General features: G+C 40.7%; 1 protein-coding gene across 1 annotated transcript; it reads right to left on the bottom strand.

Annotated features, from left to right (window-relative positions):
- On the bottom strand, positions 1–20,310 carry LOC103177873 (interleukin-6 receptor subunit beta-like). The gene is made up of 12 exons (XM_007892239.2): positions 20,154–20,310; positions 18,873–19,030; positions 18,096–18,255; positions 16,776–16,855; positions 15,474–15,684; positions 10,151–10,345; positions 9,440–9,541; positions 8,666–8,818; positions 5,089–5,229; positions 2,428–2,518; positions 1,838–1,919; positions 1–444 (listed from the first exon to the last, which is right to left on the bottom strand). The coding sequence occupies exons 1-12, from the start codon at positions 20,161–20,163 to the stop codon at positions 202–204; spliced, it is 1,626 nt and encodes a 541-aa protein (XP_007890430.2). The 5' UTR covers positions 20,164–20,310; the 3' UTR covers positions 1–201.
- Between the last annotated feature and the right edge of the window lie 655 nt (positions 20,311–20,965).

Below are 20,965 nucleotides of genomic sequence, written 5' to 3'. Positions count from 1 at the left end.
TCACAGATGATGGACATATGGTACACCTTTCTAGCAAATGGAGTTCATGCTGAGTCAGTCAACTGCTTCATTATACAAGTGGATATATTAACTGCTCAAGAAGAGTATGAATGTTTTTCTTATTCCTATAGTTTACCCTCCAATGATACTCTCAGTCAAGTATTTGGAGAGGTTTTGAATTCCACATCTCTCGTCCTAAATCTAGTTTTCTTCATTGCCCAATAGTAGCTGACTGGACTCTGATCGTACAGAGACCCTTGTTGATGAAAATTGGTCATTGTTGCTCTCCATTAAAGCTGTATCTTCAATATGACTTGAACAGTTCCTTCCTGAGTCACTTGCATCACAGCTGTGGCTCTGTTCCTCTTCCAGAGTGTTGACACTGACATTGCTGACAGTGACATCTCCGCCTTTTTCTGGCTCTTGACTCAGACTAAAGGTGCTCTGAAATAAAAAGCAAGACAACAACAACAAATTACAATTCTATAGCGCCTTTCACATCACAAATACTTTAAGCAAATGCAGATAAATGCACTGACATTTGAGTGATTATCAATCAGTCATGGGAACAGCGGACAGGAGGATAGGGATAGGAGGAGGACGTTCAGCCCATCAAGCCTTTTCCATCATTTTATTAGTTCTTGTCATATCATTTAATCCCAATGCCCCGCTTGGTCACCATATCTCTTAATACCTCTACTACCCAAATAACTATGTTTCTCTTTTAAATATCCCTATTAATTCAACCGTAACTCAGTTTTAGTTATTATTTAAGGCTAGACCCTCTCTATTAGACAGAAGGATTGGGTTAATTTATGAGGTTGGATTATGAAACCACTATCTAGCCTGTCAATTCCTTTTATTATTTTAAATGCCTCAATCAAATCATCCCTTAACCTTCTCTGCTTTAAGGAATATAATCTGAGTTTACCCAGCCTCTCATCATATCTATGCTCCTTCAGCCCGGGTTTTAATCGAGTGAATTATGACTAATATATTCTTTCTATGATTGAGTGCCCAAAACTCCAAATAAGGTCTAACTAGCACTCTATATAACTGGAGCAGCAGCTCCTTATTTTTATATTCCAGCTATCTTGCAAACACAAGTAGAATACCTTGGAGCTGAGAGATACCAAGCCTTGTTGTAACTCAGGGTCAGTAATAAAACTTGTGATTGTTTGGCAATGGAAAAATGAGAATCCAACAGACTCTAATGATTGCAAAAGCAAGTTTCCTGATTGGTATCATAAAGTTAACTGTAACAGTAATTTATGGTTCATCTCATGCCTACATGGGTGTTCTATGTGGCCTTATATTAAGCACATAGACAAAAAGTCCTAAATTTGATCCCGAGTCTATAGCTGGGTTGACCGATCTCACAAATAATGTCAATGATAGAATTGTCGTTTGTGTCTCTGGGTTAGAGGAAGAAAAATCATCTGGGAGATCTGACCACTATCCAGTCTACTTGCTTAAAAGTCTCAGTAGAATATTCATGAAGTCAAGAGTGATAAGCAACTATCTGTCCAATCAAAGGCTCATTCAAGTCAGACGAGAACAGCACCTCCAACAATTCAGCACTCGCTCAGATTGCATTGGATCGACAGTCAGTATGCGCTCAATCTATGTCCCAATGTGAGGCTTCAACCATCAACGTCTGACTGAGAAGCAATATAGCTACCAACTAAGCCAAACTGACAATTCTACTCGCCACTAGATTTTTTTATGATGCCTCAGAAACTATATACGAGTCAGCACCTGATAATGAAACTCAGGTATCATTACAACACATGTAATTCTGAGTTTTGCTGCTGAAATTTCTATTTAACCAACTTACCAGAGCTGAACTTTGTGGTGAACTTGCAGAGTGAATGCTATTTGCTGGATCTGGGATATTGGAAACAGAGGCTTTTGTAATTCTAAAGAAATAGAAAAGAATAATTAACTAGCTAAGAATTTGGTGTTAATCCTTTTGTAAACTACAGATTGAAAATTCCAATTAGTTTTAGCCAGTAATACCAGTTTATCTTAAAACACAAAATAAAATTCAGGCAGAATTGATGATAAATCTTAAATGCAGTCTTACAATACAATACAAAATTACATTTGTATCATGCCTTTCATGTCAGGAGGACATCCCAAGGCATTGGATAGTCAGATTTGGAGGCAAGCAACTAATTAAGTCTTAATTAGTTACTGAATTTCTTTTTCAAAAAAAACTTCTCAATTAAACTATCCTCCAGGGGAAAGGGGATAAAAGCAGGATCTCCTTGGAGCTGAGCTGGTAAATGGCAATGGAATATCGGGATTGAGTTTATCCTGTGTATCAGTCTGGTAGTCTGGTTTTTGACTCCGGTGAATCCGCAGAACTCCAATAATATGGATAACGAGTTATCATTGTAATATGCATCAATCAGTGGTATTTACCTGTGCTTAAAGTACACAAACAGGGATAAAGCAGCAAAGAACAAGATTCCTAGGAAAATGCAAATTGCAATCGCTTCAGTTTCTCCTTTTGCTGAAAAACACATGGAAAGACAAACTCATTATACTCACAGACACAAAGCAATGGCTGCACAGTTAACTGCAAAACTCAACAAAGCTTTGACTTTAATACTTAGATTCAATACTAAGTACTAAAAAATTAATACTAAGTACTAAATACTATTTAATACTAAGTACTAAAAATTCTAGTGATGGAATCATATGATAAGTGGGGTTTCCTCGGGGCTGTGCTGTGTCCAGGTGATTTCCTTGGGAACAGAATATCAGATTTGAGACAACCCTCTGTGGCAATGTTGTAAGCCTTGGTAGTTCAGTTCCTGAGCCAAGCAAGTCCATAGTACTCCAACTAGGGGTTGCAATCCTGGGAATCCCAATCCCAGGATCCCAGATGGGAATAGTGCTCTCAAAATCCTGGGATTTCTGTATTGTATAAAGGCCTAACCTGGGCAGAAGGAAGCAAGTCTTCCTGCTCCACCTGAAGCAGGTCACACGTTGCTGTTAGGATTAGCTGGTGGCAGCAGATGGGCGGGTATTTAAATTTCCGGGTGCCCTCCCCATGCAGAAAGCTTTTCTGAGGTACCCCCATTGGTGCAGAAAACGTCTGCAGGCGTCCTTGACGAGGTAAGATTCAGGATCCTGGAATTTGGGGCATTAAAATCCTGAAATCCCAGGATTCTGAAAGAGCACCAGGATTGCAAGCTTTAACTCCAAGGCACCGTTGATGCCATACCAACTTGCTTGGCTTAGCCACAGGACTTAGATAGAAAGACCAGTCACTGGGAATGGAATTCTTCCCAATTGGCTCCAGTTAATCTTTAAACCAAATCCCTATTGATTGGGTGTGGTCCCAGCTAAACAAGCAGCAGGAAATTTGTCAGTCAGTATTCTCACGCACATTTTTTGATTGCTACCCCACGCACATTCTGGCACTGCCAAGTCTTGGCCTTCATCAACCTATGCCTAATACTTTTCAGAATTGTGTAAGCGGGTGTGTTCCTTCAGAAACAGAGTGTGCAATACATTCAAGACACAGGAAAATTTCCATGCGTAGGTGGCATGAATGTATGAAACTCTCAATATGGTTTGGATATTCTTAAGTATGGTTTTCCACATGAGTCAGATATCTACATGTTTTTACTATTTTTACAGAGTTCAATCCTCCCGGGAATAATAATAATAATAATCCTTTCATTTGATATAGCGCTTTTCACGTCGGGAGGACGTCCCAAAGCGCTTCACAGAACACACTGTAAAGTGAATTGACTGTATATTTGTGGGCGAACGCGGCAGCCAATTGCGCACAGCAATGTCCCACAAACAGTCGTAGATTGAAAATGACCAATTTAATTATTGTTTTTGTTTTTTTGGAGGGATTATTATTAGGCGTGTGGAGTAAGGAAACTTGCCCAAGGTTTCGCCCTGCCTGGAATTGAACTTGCAAAGCGAGTGCTCTAACCACTGAGCTACAGGACTCCACAAGGGAAGGTTGCCAATGCCAGATATTGATGCTGTGCTTGTTATTTTACATCTATCAGTGTATCTCGCTTGTTGCATAATTTTTCAGATGTAAATCAGCTGACCTTTGTATAAGTTTAGATGTAAAACAGAGGATGTAAATAAAAATACTGTAACCTAGAAGATTGAACTCTATCCCCAAGTGCCTTCGCCTTGCTTCCTCCCTTTCCTCCTTCAAGGCCAGTCTCAAGACCTTTCTCTTCAAGCGTGCCTTCAGCTCCCCTCTCGACTCTCTAATCCCTCCTCGCTTCCTCCCTCCCCTCACCCTGACCATTTCCCCCCTGCTCGGGTCCCGACCCAACTGTCCAGCGCTTGGGACGTCCTCCCGACGTGAAAGGCGCTCTATAAATGCAATCTTCTTGTTGTTGTTGTTGTTGTTGAATGGGAGGACATATAGCAGAAAGGATTGATAGTGGGGAGAGAGAGGAGGCTGTGAGCCTGCAATAACATTGAAAACTGTTCAAGCTCTGAGTGGCAAGTGTTTTCATTTTATTTGGAAAGTGTCATACAATAGCTAAAATTTGTCAGTCAACTTTAGTGTAAATGAGAAAATGGTATCAGGAGCAGTGTGACTTATACCTTGTTTCATGTTTTTTCCTTGATATTTTATTATTAATCCTTGCATTTGGTGTAGCATCTTTCAAGGTGGGAGGATGCCTCAAAGCGCTTCATAGGAATTACAGTGAAATGGAATGTATTTTTGAGTCAAAAATCTCCTTCAAAGCCCTCCACAGTCTTGCTCCTATCTCTGTGATCTGCTAACGCCATATCAATCTGTCGGCTCCCTCCGCTCAGCAGACTCTGGCCTGCTCCATGTTCCCCGTCAGGTCTGCCCCACCATTGGCGGTCAGGCCTTCAGCCTCTCTGATCCCACCCTTTGGAACTCCATTCCACAGTCCCTTCGCCTCACTCCCTCCCTTCCTTGCCTCTTCTCAAGACCTTCCTCTTCGAAGAATTGCTTGCCCAAGGTCCATCCACCATCCTGGCAGTCACATGCCATGTCGCAAACTATATACTATATCCCAAGGTATTATTTCCTAAAAGAAATCTATCCAATTTCCTACTTACCAAATTGTAATGTTTTGAAAACGATGGGGATACTGTTAGTGCCTCCCTCTGCGGTAGATGCCATAACATGCACTTGGTACAAGGTATCAGCTCTTAGATTAGTCAGCATGTATTTCCGACTTGCTGAGTCAACAGTCACATCTGCAAAAAGGTGTGCACAAGAATATAAGCAACTATAGTCTGACCACATTATAGTATACAATGGGTTTCGTTACAATATAGGACCTACTGCCAAGCAATAATAATAATAATATTAATCCTTGCATTTGATACAGCGCCTTATCAAGTCTTTGAGACGTATCAAAGCACTTCAGTACACTTCCTGCTACTGCTCTAACTTGCTGGCTTCCTATCCATGATGTACACAGGTCTTCTGGATGCCAGCAGCATTAAGATTGATCGTGATTTCATTGGAGGAGCAAACCTGGGCATTATTACAATGGCCTACTGAGTCACAGGTTTCTATGCTTTTAAATGTGATTACAACAAAGATCTACCCATCCAAGTCCTGATGATGAGTCAGGCTGGGTGATCTGTTAACAGCATTGCTCTGGAGCACTACAAATAAATGGATTAACACTGTCTGAGAATGGTATTGGAGGCTATACACGTTAGTTATGGACTGCTTGGCTAAGGAACCAGACAACCAAGACTACCACAGTGGTTTGACTCGATTCTAATATTCCATTGCCAAGCAAGTCACCGTGTCATCAACTCATCTCCACAGAGATTACTTCCCAGGTGACGCTGTATCTATTAACATCTTCAAAATTAACAGGAAAAATATGTCTGAGAATGATATTGGATGCTACAAATATTAGGTATACATTTAGACAATCAAATGATCCAGTTGGCTGATATACCATTAAGTTTTGGGGCCTGAAATTAGGAAGCTGGCTTTCTGCTGTTCTTAAAGAATTTCAGAACTTTCCACAAATCTGCTCAAACTTAAATTTTAAGACAAAAAGCTCTTTTAGCCTAAGACTTTCTGGCTCCAGGAGCCTGAGTCATATTTGATAATAAATTTAATAAATAATCCTTGAATTTGATATAGCTCTTTAATGTGTTGCTGAAATGGTTCACAGTGCTTCACATAATTTACTGGAATGTGGAAACCCACGCAAACCAATTTAGTTGTTTCCTCAAATATTTCTAGATTTGTGAATGATGAATTTTGCTTCTAAGATGCCTAATCTTTATAACATCTATGCTCTTTAGATGACCATTGATAAAAGCCTATATAATGCTCCTTAGAATTATGCACACTTTCATAAATGAAATAACATGAAAAGGATAGAGGGATTAAACGATATGGGCGGGTAAATGCTATTAGGTTAGAAGATCAGCCATGACCTTATTAAATGGGAGGCAGCCTCAAGGGGCTGGATGGCCTATTCCTGCTCCTACGGCTTATGGTCTTACGGTTATCAAGTGGATAGGAAACCAAGAAGATGATATGGTGCTGTGATTTATGTGAACGGGATTTATAATTTACTGGAACTGACAAGCTTTGGAAATGTTGCCAATTGCAATCATTTCCTTTCAAACCAGATTGNAAAAAAGTGTTGTTGTTCGGTTGAAAGAGGAACTAACTGCTTCCACAGTGTTCTAAATAACACACTGGTTTACATTGAAGGAAACAATTTACGAGATAACTTTTCGCAAATTGAACAATCTGCAATTCCGTTACTGGTCACATGCAATCATCGCGTGTGTTTGCATCTTCATAATCTGATTGAAACAAAATACTTGACAAAAAAAAAGTTTTGAAAGCAGAGAGGCAGTGAGAGAAGCAGAGGGGTTTAGGGAAAGATTTCTGGACAATGGGAGCAAAATGTGTGAAAGCTCCACTAGATAACATTAATAACGGCATTTAATATTCCATATGTCCTTGGAGCCACAATATGGGATTATCACTAGCATTTAAAAGGAGAGTGGCATCCTGCGGGTTGGCAGTCATAAAGACTTTCCCATTTGATTTCATCCTTGTGGAAGAAATCAGACCGCTTGGACACTTGTCACTTGCAGCTCATGGCAGGTTCCATGCCATGTCTCATTGATAAATACCCATGGAGATGCAATTGCTGAACTGTATCTGAACAGAAAACATGCCAGAATAAAAATTAAAATAAATAATGGAATTTTTTTACATAGGCCATCTGATGACCCACTGCACATCAATAACAGCTAAGTAGAGTAATGGTCACCTCGAGTTGTTCTTTAATTACCTAAACGTACATGACATAACGTACACAAGACAAGAAAAGATTATTATGATCCACTTGGCTGCTCCCATTTATTATATTTGTCATAGCTCTCAACCCTCACTGCCATCAGAAATCTAATTTCCTTTTAAATCTGTACGATTATTTGCTTCTACTAAAGGCAATGCCGCCTGGACACCAGATTTGCCTTGAATAGATTTAGTCGGATAAGAGACCATTTTGTCTTAAAATTTAAGATCATGGAAAATTCTTCAATTCAGTTTTAACTTGGGAACCAATTTTCTGCAGTTCTTACAAAAGACAGGCTTGCAAATTGAGACTGAATTTAGAAATTTTACGCAATTCTGAGCTATCTTGTCATTTAAGACAAAATGGTCTTAAAAATGAAGATCAGGTGGAATTTTGGTTTCTGGTGAAGAATCATGACTGCATTGTATAATTCAATCATTACGTCCTACAACCTATCTCTCTCTTTTAGTTAAATGCATTAAAGTCTAGCTTGCCTACCTTTTTTCTGCCACACACACATTATGTTAAATGTTTCAGAGAGCAAGTTGCAAGATCCTTTTGCTGGGTTATGTTCTACTTCTCATCTCATATCCCCACCAGTTATTGCTTGTTCCAGTTTCATACATTTATCAACATTAAACAATTACCACTTTTCAGCTCAACTCCTTAATCGATCCAGATATGTCTGTATTCTGTCTATGTATCTTCTGTTACTGTATTAGCAACCCCCTTCAATTTGGTATTGCCTGCAAACATGCCACCATTTGTTTCTGCCCTGCTTGAAAATTAAATCCTAGGGTTTAAAACCCTTCCAACCCTCCCTCTGCTAAGTAGAACTGGCTTGCTTTACCGCCCTGCCTAATCCACAATCAGCGGTCAGTGTTTCAGCTCGGTCAGTTACAACTCAACTACAGTTGTAAGTATAATAATAATCCTTGCATTTGAATAGCGCCTTATCACATCTTTGAGACATCTCAAAGCGCTTCACAGAATATACTGTAAAGTGAATTGACTGTATATTTTGTGGGTGCAATGCGACAGCCAATTGCGCACAGCAGTGTCCCTTAAACAGTCATGAATTGAAGTAACCAATTTTTTTTAAGACATTATTACCCCCGGAAAAGCGATCCGCCAATTGACTAACAACTGGGTTCCTACTTATTGCTAGGTAAACAGAGGCGTGTGGAGTAAGGAAACTTGCCCAACATTTCGCCCTGCTGAAAATCAAACCTAAGTCTCTCACTTGCAAGGCTAGTGCTCTAACCACTGAGCTACAGGACTCTGTATCATGCAGTATAATGAATGTTTCATATCAGAAGCAATAATAAGTAAGGTAAACTTACTTGATGCATGTCCATGTCCACTGTGATTCTTATAAAATATGGTATAATTGGTGATGAAACCACGCTGTTCTTTTACTGGAATCACATCCCATTGAAACTCCGCATCAGTTTTTCCCACCTTCTTCAGATGAACTATTGGACCTTGAGCTGGACCTGAAAAAAGGTGAGAGAAGAGGATAAAATTTTACTACCGTTCGCACCGTTTATCTGCTGCTCAGCATATGTCACTACCTTCAGAGGCAAGAAAAAGAAAAATGTAAACTAGTCATTTACAGATATAAAGCCTGCAATTCCACCTAGTCTTAGGCTGTAAGACTGCGAGATGCTGCCCTGCGTAAAGGGTGGTATATAAGTGCAAGTTGTTGGTGTTAAGACCATTTTGTCTTACTGTGTAGAAATTGTGAAACATTCTTAGATTCAAGTTTTAATTTGACAGCTCATTTTTTTCAAGATCTGTGAAAAATCAACTTCAATATTAAGATGGAATTGAAGAACGTTGCACAATTTTCTGAGATCTTGCATTTTAAGAGAAATGATCTTACCAGGTAACACAAGTTGGAATGTCTGGCCTTCTATTGATTAATGGTAGTGAATTAGACTTTATGATGTGACTGTGCCTGCCACGATTGGCTCAATATGATGATCATGGCTCAAGGAGCCAACATTGGCCTTGAACCCACAACCTTCTGACTCAGAGGCAAGAGTGCTACTACCAATTGAGCCAGGCTGACACCTACCAAAGTTTTCAGGGTGATGTTATTAGACTTTACTTACAGTCCTGTTGTAGGTATGCTTTTATGGAAACTGGAGCTCCAGGACCATCACTATATAGAGGATAAACTGTTATCTTATAGCACCTTAATGGCACAATGTTTTCTGCGGAAGAAACAGATTGAGGTTAAGTTACTAATTCTGGTAATGTATCATGACCTATGCAATTCACCAGATGAAATACCAACATTGGAGAGGATTAAAAAGGCTTTGCTGTGGTGTGGAGTGGAGTGGTGGCAAAGCTCCACTGCCTGCATTCTCACTCGCACCAACTCTGCACACCCATCAACATGCTCCGTCCTCGCCAGGCTCCATTGGCTCCCTATTTCCTAGATTGACTTCAAGACCCTCAGTCTCCCCAATAAATCCCTTCACACCTGAGCACCTCCCTATCTCTGTGACCTTCTGTCACCTCACGTTACTGCTCACTTCCTCCTCTTGGTTAATTTGGGATAACTTTGCATTCCCCACCTCCTCTATGCCACCATCAGTGACTGAGGCTTCACCAAATACTCTCCTAATCTCTGGAACTCCCTCTCTCTTCCCCACTGTCTCGTCCTTCCCTACACATCTTCAAATTCCATCTAAAAGCCTATCTCTTCACCAGAACTATGGCCTATCTCTTCCTTTGCTCGGCCTCAGACCTATGTGAAGGACGTTAAATAAATGCGAGTTGTTGATGTTATTAATTATTTGCCATTATGAAGTACTTACCATGTACAAATGCCTGTTCAGTGGTATTGTGTTCATATCTCCAATGCACCTGCTCACTACATTGATCATTGTCCAGTTCAGCCAGACACCATTCAATTACGTAACCATTTACAGTGGAACTTGGAGACTTCCACTCCACTACCAACTGATCACCATACGGAGAAGCACTGATGTTTTGTACTGGTGCAAGTTCTCCTACAAACATCAAACAAAATTGAATTACAGCATTCAACAACGAATACCACGTCAGAGCTAAAATATAAAGCATACAGTAATGTAAACCTATTTAATTTGGTGTCCACTTTTTGGCAGTAGAATAGGCCCAATTCATGCTTCATGGACCAATGCGATCCCTGAGTATTGCACTTGTCTGTCGAATTAAAGTGAGGGTATGTTTTAATTTATATGTTTTTCGCTGCTCATTTAGTTCCACGCAAAAACTTCTAAGTGAGAAGTTCTACAACAAAATTCAATGAGCCGTGAAAAATACCAGTTATACAGTCAATGAAGCAATGCTCATTGATACTGACACAATACAAATTGGAACTTCTAGGAAGAAAACTTGACCTAATTGGTTACATTATTCAGGCTCCCTGGCAGCCAATGACATACATAGAGATGACCAGGTCTAAAGGTACAACAATTCAAAAACAATTTATCCCGAGGAAACAAAATTCAATCTTAGACCAGGTTCCATTCGGAAATAATATACAGAATTTAAATCAATTTAAGATGCATTTCCTGATACAAGATATTCTAAAGATGTGTAGAATCCAAATAAAATTTAGAATGGATTTGTTTTTTTTCCTTAAGGAGACACAGTATTCAATCTGTGTTCAGTTTATTGATTAGCACAAGATTCCTGATCCTAGTTATTATTTAGCGAGTTTTGTTGTGGGTACATATGTGTAGGTAATAATAATATCATTTTATGTAGCACCTTTCATGTTGGAGGACATCTTAATGCACTTTACAGAAAATACGGTAGTGTAGTAACTGTGTATTTTGTAGGTGAATGAGGCAGCCAATTTGCACGCAGCAACTGCGCATATTCTTCCCGCAGACTATTATTGTAGTTCTGAAAGTGTTACACTTTGTATTTACAGATTGAACATTTAATTTTTTTGTTGCTAAGGGAGAAATTGAAGCGATCGTAGGAGTTTCTTTTCCATCACAATAGTGATTGTACTGCTCTGCTACAACAAACGGCATCTGTAAGTTCCCATTATTTTAGCTTAGCTTTCCAGGTTACAGAATCCCACTCTCTCCGTCCCACCATCAATGGCCAGGGGCTCAGCAATTCAGCCCCGATTCTCTGTGACTCCATCCCAGAATCCCTCCGAGTCCTTATCTCCCTCCCCTCTTTCATGGCCCATCTCAAGACCTACCTCTTTCACTGCCCTTTTGGTCATCTTTCCCCTCCCCACCCCATTGGCTCCCACCCACAACTTGGATGTCCAGCAGCAGTGTAAAACAACAGCAACAACAACAACAAGATTCCATTTATAAAGCGCCTTTCACGTCAGGACGTCCCAAGGCGCTGCACAGTTGGGTTATGACCCGAGCAAGGGGGGAAATGGTCAGGGTGAGGGGAGGGAAGGGAGGGAGCGAGGAGTGGGAAGAGAGTCGAGAGGGGAGCTGAAGGCTCGGTCAAAGAGAAAAGTTTTGAGACCGGCCTTGAAGGAGGAAAGGGAGGAAGCAAGGCGAAGGCACTGGGGGATGGAGTTCCAGAGCCTGGGGGCTGAGAGGCTGAAGGCCCGACCACCGATGGTAAGGCGGTTGGGGCGGGGGACGTGGAGCAGACCGGAGCCAGAGGAACGGAGGGTACGGGCAGGTAGGTAGGGGGATAGTAGGTTGGAGAGGTAGGAGGGAGCAAGGCCGTGAATGGCCTTGTAGGTGAGGATGAGGATCTTGAAATCAATCTTCTGGGGGATGGGGAGCCAGTGGAGGCGAGCGAGGGTGGGAGTGATGTGGTCCCGAAGCCTGGTGCGGGACAGTACACGAGCTGCAGAGTTCTGAATGACCTGCAGCCTGTGGAGGGAGGTGGCGGGAAGGCCGGCGAGGAGAGAGTTCCCATAGTCCAGCCTTGAGGTGACAAAGGCGTGAACCAGGGTTTCAGCAGCGTGAGGGGTGAGGTAATGCCGTAGTCTGGCGATGTTCCGGAGGTGATGGAAGGCGGTGCCAGTTGTGGTGCGGATGTGAGGGAGAAAGGACAGCTCAGGGTCGAACAAAACGCCGAGGTTCCTGACTGGCTTTGAGAGGTGGAGAGTGCAGCCTTGGATGCTGATGGTGTCAGCGCCTGAGGTGCTTTGAGACGTCTTTCTGATATGGGAGACGTTATGTAAATAGTAAATTGTATTGAGCCACAATTGCACATATTACCCCATGATCAAATCACCAGAAGACAAATATAATCAATATTAATTATTGTTTAATCAACTAATTGAAGAGCTCCTGTATGGAAATACCCTAATAAATGACAGCTAATACTGTTTCAAAAGGAATAAAACTCAGCCAACAAACTTTAAAGAATTTGTTTGAGGATGTAACATCCCAAATTGGTGTATTGCACCTTTACTTCCAAAAGGCCTTTGATAAAGTGCCACACAAGTGGCTCCTTTACCAACTGTGAGTGTATGCCAAGAATAAGCCATACACCTTAATTACTGGGTTACTGAAGAGAAAGAGGGAAAAAGTAGTTGTAGTAGGAGCTAATCATAATAAATAATAATAATCCTTGCATTTGATATAGCACCTTATCACATCTTCGAGACGTCTCAAAGCGCTTCACAGGATACACTGTAAAGTGAATTGATTGAATATTTTGTGGGCGAAACCAGGCAGATGACTGCACAAAGCAGTGTCCCACAAACAGTTGTGGATTGAAGTGACCAATTTATTATTATTGATTTTTTTAAGGAATTATTACCCTCAGAAAAGCGATCCACCAATCGACTAACAACCGGGTTCCTACTTACTGCTAGGCAAATAGAGACGTGTGGAGTAAGGAAACTTGCCCAACATTTCACCCTGCCGGGAATCAAACCCAGGTCTCTTGCTTGTGAGGCGAGTGCTCTAATCACTGAGCTACAGGACTTGACTAGTCAATATAATATGGGTGAGGGAGGAGAGTATTATATGAATCACCCCAGTGGTCCATGCTGAGATCATTTTTGTCCTAGAAGGAAGAGATCAAATGAGTTGAAGGGTTCCCCTTATCTGAACTACTCTTGCAACAGTACTTAAATGAACCATGTGTTCAAACTTCGTTTTTATTAAGATCAGTTTTGTTTTTGGTTGTTTGGTTTGTGAAAGCAGTTCAAATGTGATTTGAATCCTGAAAGGGTGCCTTTATATTAATAATAATAATAATAATAATAATCCTTGCATTTGATATAGTCCCTTAAGACGTCTTTGATGTGTCTCAAAGCGCTTCACAGAATGAACTGTAAAGTGAATTGATTGTATATTTTGTGGGCAAAACACGGCAGCCAATTGCACACAGCAGTGTCCTACAAACAGTTGTGGATTGAGTGACCTATTTATTATTGTTATTATTTTTTTGAAGGAATTATTACCCCTGGAAAAGCACTGAATGTGTGTTATATGGGCAAATTTAAATGTGTGTTACATGGGCAAATTTGGTTACTTAAAAAAACAAATAAGGTATTAAATATTCAAATCATTGGCGTGACCATTGATACAGGAAGTGCTCTGGGAAGCTACCCTGTGTGAAGGGCGCTATATAAAAGCAAGTTGTTGTTGAAGTTGTTGTACAGTGTCCGTGGATGATGTAAAGTCCATGCAAGACTGCGTTTAACTGTTTTCTTTAGAGAAACTTTTTTGTGGACGATACAATGAATCTTCATCAAAAAAGTGGAGTAGACCTGCTCACTTGTTATTTTACAACAACAAAATTACATTTATATAGCGCCTTTCACTTCGGGAGGCCATCCCAAGGCGCTGGACAGAGTTTTGGACCCGAGCTGAGATTCAGGATTGGGGAGGGTGAAGGGCTGGGGGGGAAGCAGGGTGATCGATAGTCAGTCGAAGAGGAAGGTCTTGAGACGGGACTTGAAGGAGGCAAGGGAGAGAGGTCGAGGTGGAGGGACTGCGGGATGGAGTTCCAGAGGGTAGGGGCAGAGTGGCAGAAGGCCTCCCTGCCAATGGTGGGGCGGGCAAGGCAGTGGACATGAAGCAGGCCAGAGCCCGCTGAGCGGAGGGAACAGGCAGGTAGGAGAGGGTTTAGGAGGTCGCAGATGTAGGAGGAGCAAGGCCATGGAGGACTTTGAAGGTGAGGACCAGGAACTTGAACTGTATCCTCTGTGTGATGGGAAGCCAGTGGAGTCGGGAGAGGATGGGGGTGATAGGGTTGCGGAGCCTAATGCGGGAGAGGACACAGGCTGCAGAGTTCTGGATGATCTGCAGCCTATCGAGGGAGGAGTTGGTGAGGCTGACAAGCAGGGAGTTTGCATAGTCAAGCCTGGATGTTATGAATGCATGTATGAGGGTTTCAGTGACCCGGGGTGTGAGACAGTGGTGGAGCCAGACGATGTTGCGGAGGTGGGGGAAGACAAGTGAGTCATGGCACGGATCTGGACTAGAAAGGATAGTTGAGGCTCAAACAAGATGCAAGGTTCCGGTCTATTTAGATTTAGATTTTTTCTACAAACAAATAAGTGTTTTTTTTGTTCTGATCCCTGTTTCTTGCGGCAAAGAGCATTCTGCCTATTTTTGAGCAGCTTTTTCTGACAGTGGCGGTCACTGTGGCGTAATCTTGTTATCAAAGGTTATTATCTTAAGCTTGAAAGAACATGATGCTGCTGGCTTTTGTCCTTTGTTCAGGACACCCTGTGTACCAACTCATGACATGTCCTATACTGCACCCTGTTGTAATGTCAATACTTTCCTTCAAACATTCCTTAGTTTGTTATTGATGACTCTAAGTGGAGGAAGTACAGATACCATTCTTTTTTCCATTGACTGAGTTTACGAACATGTTTCCAGGAAGGGTGATTGAGGCCAGGATACTTGGCTCATTTAAGAACAACAGCTAGATCCTGTGATGAAAGGATGGTAGGGTGGCTGTTCTGGAAGGATGAGACCAGATGGGCCGAAGGGCCTTCTTCATCCAAACTAATCTGTGATCTTGTGCAGTCATGTGAAGAATAACATCTTACTTGAAGATAAATAAAATGTGGCTTGTGCATCCAAAAAGGGATATGTTTGGAAAAGATATTATTTAGATTCACTCATTGAAATAATATTTAACTAAAATTAAACTAATATTACAATAATATTTTTTTTTACAAAGTTTAAATACCTTGGTGAGCTGCGGGCACGGTCAGGGTTGACTCAGGGGATTCCCCGGCTGAGTTGAAGGCAATAATAGTTATTGTATATGCTTTTCCTGAGAGAACAAGAATGTGTTCCAGTTTTGTCGTATTAAGCTGTATCACTGACTGATTCCTCTTTTCTTTTACTTGCACTCTGTATCCTAGGATGATTCCATTAGCATCACATACCCCCACCTCCTGCAGGTTAAAATGGAATGAAATTGAAATTAAACAGATCTATCCACGGGATCTTTAATGTCCACTTGAACAGGCAGACGGAACCTTTGTTTTAGTGTCTCATCAAAAGGATGGCACCTCTGACAAAGCAGGTATCCCCCCAGCACTGCACTGGAGGGTCAGCCTACACTGCAAACTTAGATATGTTTAATAGAGAGAATATTGAGATTGAGATTGATCCTGAGGGCAAAACAAGATTGTTCCAATGTAAATTACAAAATAATAATAATAATAATCCTTGCAATTGGTGTAGTGCCTTTCATCTCAAGAGAACAACACCTCAAGAGTTGCCTACAGATGTTTTGTTTTTCAACAAACACAGGAATAAACACAAAAGCACATAAGAAATGCTACTCGAAAAGAAGACCAAGGTCCATCTCGTTCGCCTTCCACCTTCCTGGTGGTTGCATGCACATATGTTCCTATGTACATGAACTCATGGGAAAAAAATGATTGTCAATATATGTATGTTTCCTTTTTTTAAAAATAATTTCATGGTGCCCAGTTATTTTTCTGTTTCATCCCCTCTCGTGCTGGGGTCTGGGTTCCATGGATGCTGATTGCTCTCCAACAGCTTGGTGATTACTCATGTGTGAGTCTTGGCAACGAGTGTTAGTACTCAACTTAATCTCACATAACCCTCTTGTCACGTGCACTACCAGTAGAGACTCCTGGGACTAATTTAGCCTCAGCATGCAGCTCCAACTGAAACCAGCAAGCACGACATAGACTGGAATTTGAACTTGCAAGGTCCCTGTCTGTAATAATCCTTGCATTACTTTTTATATAGTGCCTTATCTTTGAGATGTCTTAACGCGCTTCGCAGAATATACTGTAAAGTGAATTGACTGTATTTTGTGGGTGAAATGCGGCAGCCAATTGCACACAGCAGCTTATATATAGTAAACTCTGTACATTAGACTATGGGGGTTATCAAAATATGTTTCAATAAGAAAATAATGTCTAGCTTAAATGTGTCTGATTTAAAGAAATCCTACGTACAGTAGTACGAAATGCTCAGATCAGTCAAAGAACATAAATAAAGAAATTACCTTCCACATGATTAGAATTGTTCTGTTTTCTGACTTTGGATTTTTATTTACCATCCAAAGGGCTGGACCTTGAGATGGGTCTAAGGAACAGAAGCGAAAAAAAATAATGACAACATTTTCTGATTATATGTTAAAATCTCAAATTGATTTACAAATTCATGTTGAAAAGGGTACAGTATAATAATAGCAATAATAATAATAATCCTTGCATTTGATATAGCGCTTTTCACGTTGGGAGGACGTCCCAAAGCGCTTCACAGAACACACTGTAAAGTGAATTGACTGTATATTTGTGGGCGAACGCAGCAGCCAATTGCGCACAGCAATGTCCCACAAACAGTCGTAGATTGAAAATGACCAATTTATTATTGTTTTTGGTTTTTGGAGGGATTATTATTAGGCGTGTGGAGTAAGGAACTTGCCCAAGGTTTCGCCCTGCCTGGAATTGAACTCAGGTCTCTCGCTTGCAAAGAGAGTGCTCTAACCACTGAGCTACAGGACTCCATAGTAACAATAATAATATGCAAAATATATAATAATCCTTGTATTTAATATAGTGTCTTTTGTGTCAGGAGGACATCTTAAAATGTGTCACAGGATATAATAATAATAATCCTTGCATTTGATATAGCACCTTATCACATCTTCCAGACATCTCAAAGCGCCTCACAGAATCTACTCTGAAGTGAATTGACTGTATATTTTGTGGGCAAAACGCAGCAGCCAATTGCACACAGCAGTGAAAAGCGATTCGGCAATCGACTAACGACCGAGTTTACTGCTAGATAAACAGAGGACTGTGGAGTAAGGAAACTTGCCCAATGTTTTATATGCCATAAAATGTAGCAACTCTGCATTCTCTGGGAGAATATTATGAATAATAATGAATTTTACCCATTATATATAACCCTTCACAGTTTTTCGATAAAGTGCAGTAACTTTTAAGGGCAAATCCTTGACTGGATGAATAATGTCTGTCTATCAGTCCTCTTTAGTTGTTTGTAAATGGGGTTTAATTTGAGGGTTGTGTTAACCATGTGTAAAACATATGTTGGGAGGAAATTAGCAGGAGGCGTTGATTGTGTAATTAACAACCAATAATTCTGCAAAACCTTTTCATTGGTTAGTAATTGCATAGTTAAAGACCCATATAATTGCCTCAAAACACTTTAAGACATCCAAAAGATCTTCACAGGATTTACTGTAGTGACTGTGGATTTGTAGGCTAAAGCGGCAGCCAAGTTGCGCACAGCAATGTCCCACACACAGTTATGAAGTGAATTATAACAGTATTTCTATGCATTTTTATGATATACATACTGTCTTCAGAAGTACTTCCATTTTTCTCCAAACTCCATTCACTCCAATAGCCTTTTCCATTTATGTTCATACATCGAATTGCCACAGTGTAGACAGTAAATGGCTTCAGACCTTCAATAATGAAAGACTTTTTAGGAAGAGATGCATTCTCTATTTGAATCTGGGGGAAAAGATGTTGAAAACATTTGTTGAAAAACACCAAACTCACATTTCTACACTGAAATGACATCCTGAAGAACACCCATACGTGTATAAAAAATAACCAGTCAACATCTGACATGGATCCTGATCAAAACAAAATGGTTCATAGTGGAAACTGATTTAGGACCATTTTTTATCAAACTTCATTCAAGTTTTTTGAAGAATTTCCATCACAAGATTAACATGCACCTAAATCAGTTGCCTGAATCTAATAAGAATCTTTATTAGATTCTTTATTAGATACAAAAGTTATTTGTCCTTTCTGGCTCTTTATGAAGAGGTAATAGATATCCCACAAGTTCAGAGTCTGACATGGGATGCATAAACCTGGAACCATTTTTTATGTGCTGTGTGGTTCCATTCCACACACAGTTCTGACCAATATTGCCACCTTATTATTGAGGCAATGTTCTATCCACTGACTAGATAATGACATTCCCTTGAATGCTTGTTTATTGCTCATTAGTAGCCATTTTATTCTTTATTTCNAAAAAAGGTATTTAAAAATGACAGCATATGAAGAAAACATCAGTAATTTCCAATGTCTTCTTTTAAAGCACAACCTGTGTTCAGTACCTGCTTCCAGTCCGTTGTGCCGATCTTTTGATATCGAAGATCGTATTTTAAATGAAACACTGCAGGCAGTTTCATATCGATTACCCACTTCACTGACAGGGCATCACTCTGATCTCCCACAGGCTGCACTGATATAATCTCCGGGGGTTCAGTTTTTACTAAAATACAAAAGTGAATATATTATTATATATACGTGAAATGTGCTATACAAGATGTTAGGATCATTGTTGTTTTAGCATCTATTTTGTACATAATTATGTTAAACTATTACAGTCCTTATTGCTTAACACAACAATTTTATTTCTTGTTACAAGTTTATCCCAACAACAACAAGTTGTATTCATATTGTGCCTTCATGTGGGGTAACGTTTGGAGTACTGAACAGTGTGTAGTTTGATGCTGAGCGAGGAGAAAGGGAAGCTGGCTGAAGGCACGGTCAAAGACGAAAGTCTACAAGTGTGATCTGAAGATGGGTCAATAGGGAACAAGTTGGAGGGATTGAGGCAGAGAGTTCGAGAGGCTTGGAGTGTTGTGGTTAAGGCAAGGCTGCTGATGGTGGAGCGTCAGAGGGGTTGAAGGACATGCAAAAGACCTGAGCCAGTTGAGCAAATGGGATGGGTAGAGTGGCTGTGAGCAAGTTGGAGAGGTTGGGAGGTATCAGGGCATGAAGCATGTGTGAGGATTTTGAAAATGAACCATTCGGTGATAGGGAGCTAATGGAGCCCAATAATGGGTGGGCCTGGAGGTCCTGGGTTTGCTAAGAGTGAAGATATGGGCAGTGTAGTTTTCAATTAATTGGACTTTGTAAAAGGTTGATCTGGGGAGACTGGTGAGACATCCCTTATCCCCCTCAGAAAATACTGATCTTTGCTGGGATACAGTCACATAGGTGTGCATTGCCCTCCAATGTCTCAGCCACATGGCCAATCGTTATACTTGAAGTATTGCACTTAGATGGTTACCACATTGTATGGGGGCTGTCAAGGAGGAGACCAATAAGGATAATCTACAGTGTTAGGGCCATGAGCTATGAGGAATGGTTAGAGAGATGAAGGAGACATGCGCACAAACACACACACACATATAAAAACATAGAGATCTGATATCTACACTGGGGCTGGTCCCTGTTAAAGAGGATATCAGGCTCTCTGCTGTGCCATCATATATTTGCATTCATTTATTTTTAACATGAAAATGATCACAACATACTAAACACTACTTTTATTAGTTATCAGTTTTTTATAAGGTAATAAACCATATTGTGAAAAGTAACATAATCACCTTTGTCCATTGCATCCAGTAATAAGAAATCTGATAGAATTTTTCCCAAACTATTTTCTGCCTCCACCCAAATAGTATACTCAACATAGTAGTGAATATTTGGGTAAAAGATTGTGCAGAAATTGTTGAAATGCTCTGGTTTGCAGACTTGTACATGTCCTGAAGAAATACTGAAACGCAGAAAAAAATGGAAAGTAAAACAAAATGCAGATTAATTTATGGTAACAGTGGCATCTCATTCAATGAAAACTACATCTATTCTTTATTGAAAGCAAAATGCAGGTAGGTCTGTACTTGTCAGCTGGACTTGGAGGGACAGACAGATCAGTGAGGTCAACGATTCTTCCCATTTGTCTCCTGCTGACTCCCCAGGCCAACCCCTAAACCTAGAGAGGTTCTAGTTGATCAAGTGCTGGGACATTAGACAGACAATGCCTGCAATGTCAAGTTATGTGGTTTTAGTTGGGTAAACTCCAGCAGTAACCCACCTATGCACTCTGGGGTTTCCAAGCCTTTGCTCGTACTGACCTTTGTCTTTTTAGGTAAGCAGAGTGCGTCCCTCAGGGGAGAGAGTGAGCATTTTACTAAAGTCACAAAATAAGTATTCTCTTTCTCTGCTGAGAGCTCCCTGTACCTCCTCATCCATCTCAATCTCTCTGCTGTCTTCAAATCATTCTACCCTCCCCCATCACTTCCCCACCTCTGTGAGACTGCACTTTCTTGGTTCCATTCCTACTTTTACTTAAACACCACAATAAACTTGGTTTCTGGATCATTATGTGGCCTTATCGGGCAGGGCAATTGACTGCTGT

Source organism: Callorhinchus milii, unplaced genomic scaffold, assembly GCF_018977255.1.
Source record: "Callorhinchus milii isolate IMCB2004 unplaced genomic scaffold, IMCB_Cmil_1.0 Scaffold1, whole genome shotgun sequence".
Lineage (NCBI taxonomy): Eukaryota > Metazoa > Chordata > Chondrichthyes > Chimaeriformes > Callorhinchidae > Callorhinchus > Callorhinchus milii.
Note: the sequence above shows the minus strand (reverse complement) of the source record. Positions and strands in the feature narration are given on the sequence as shown.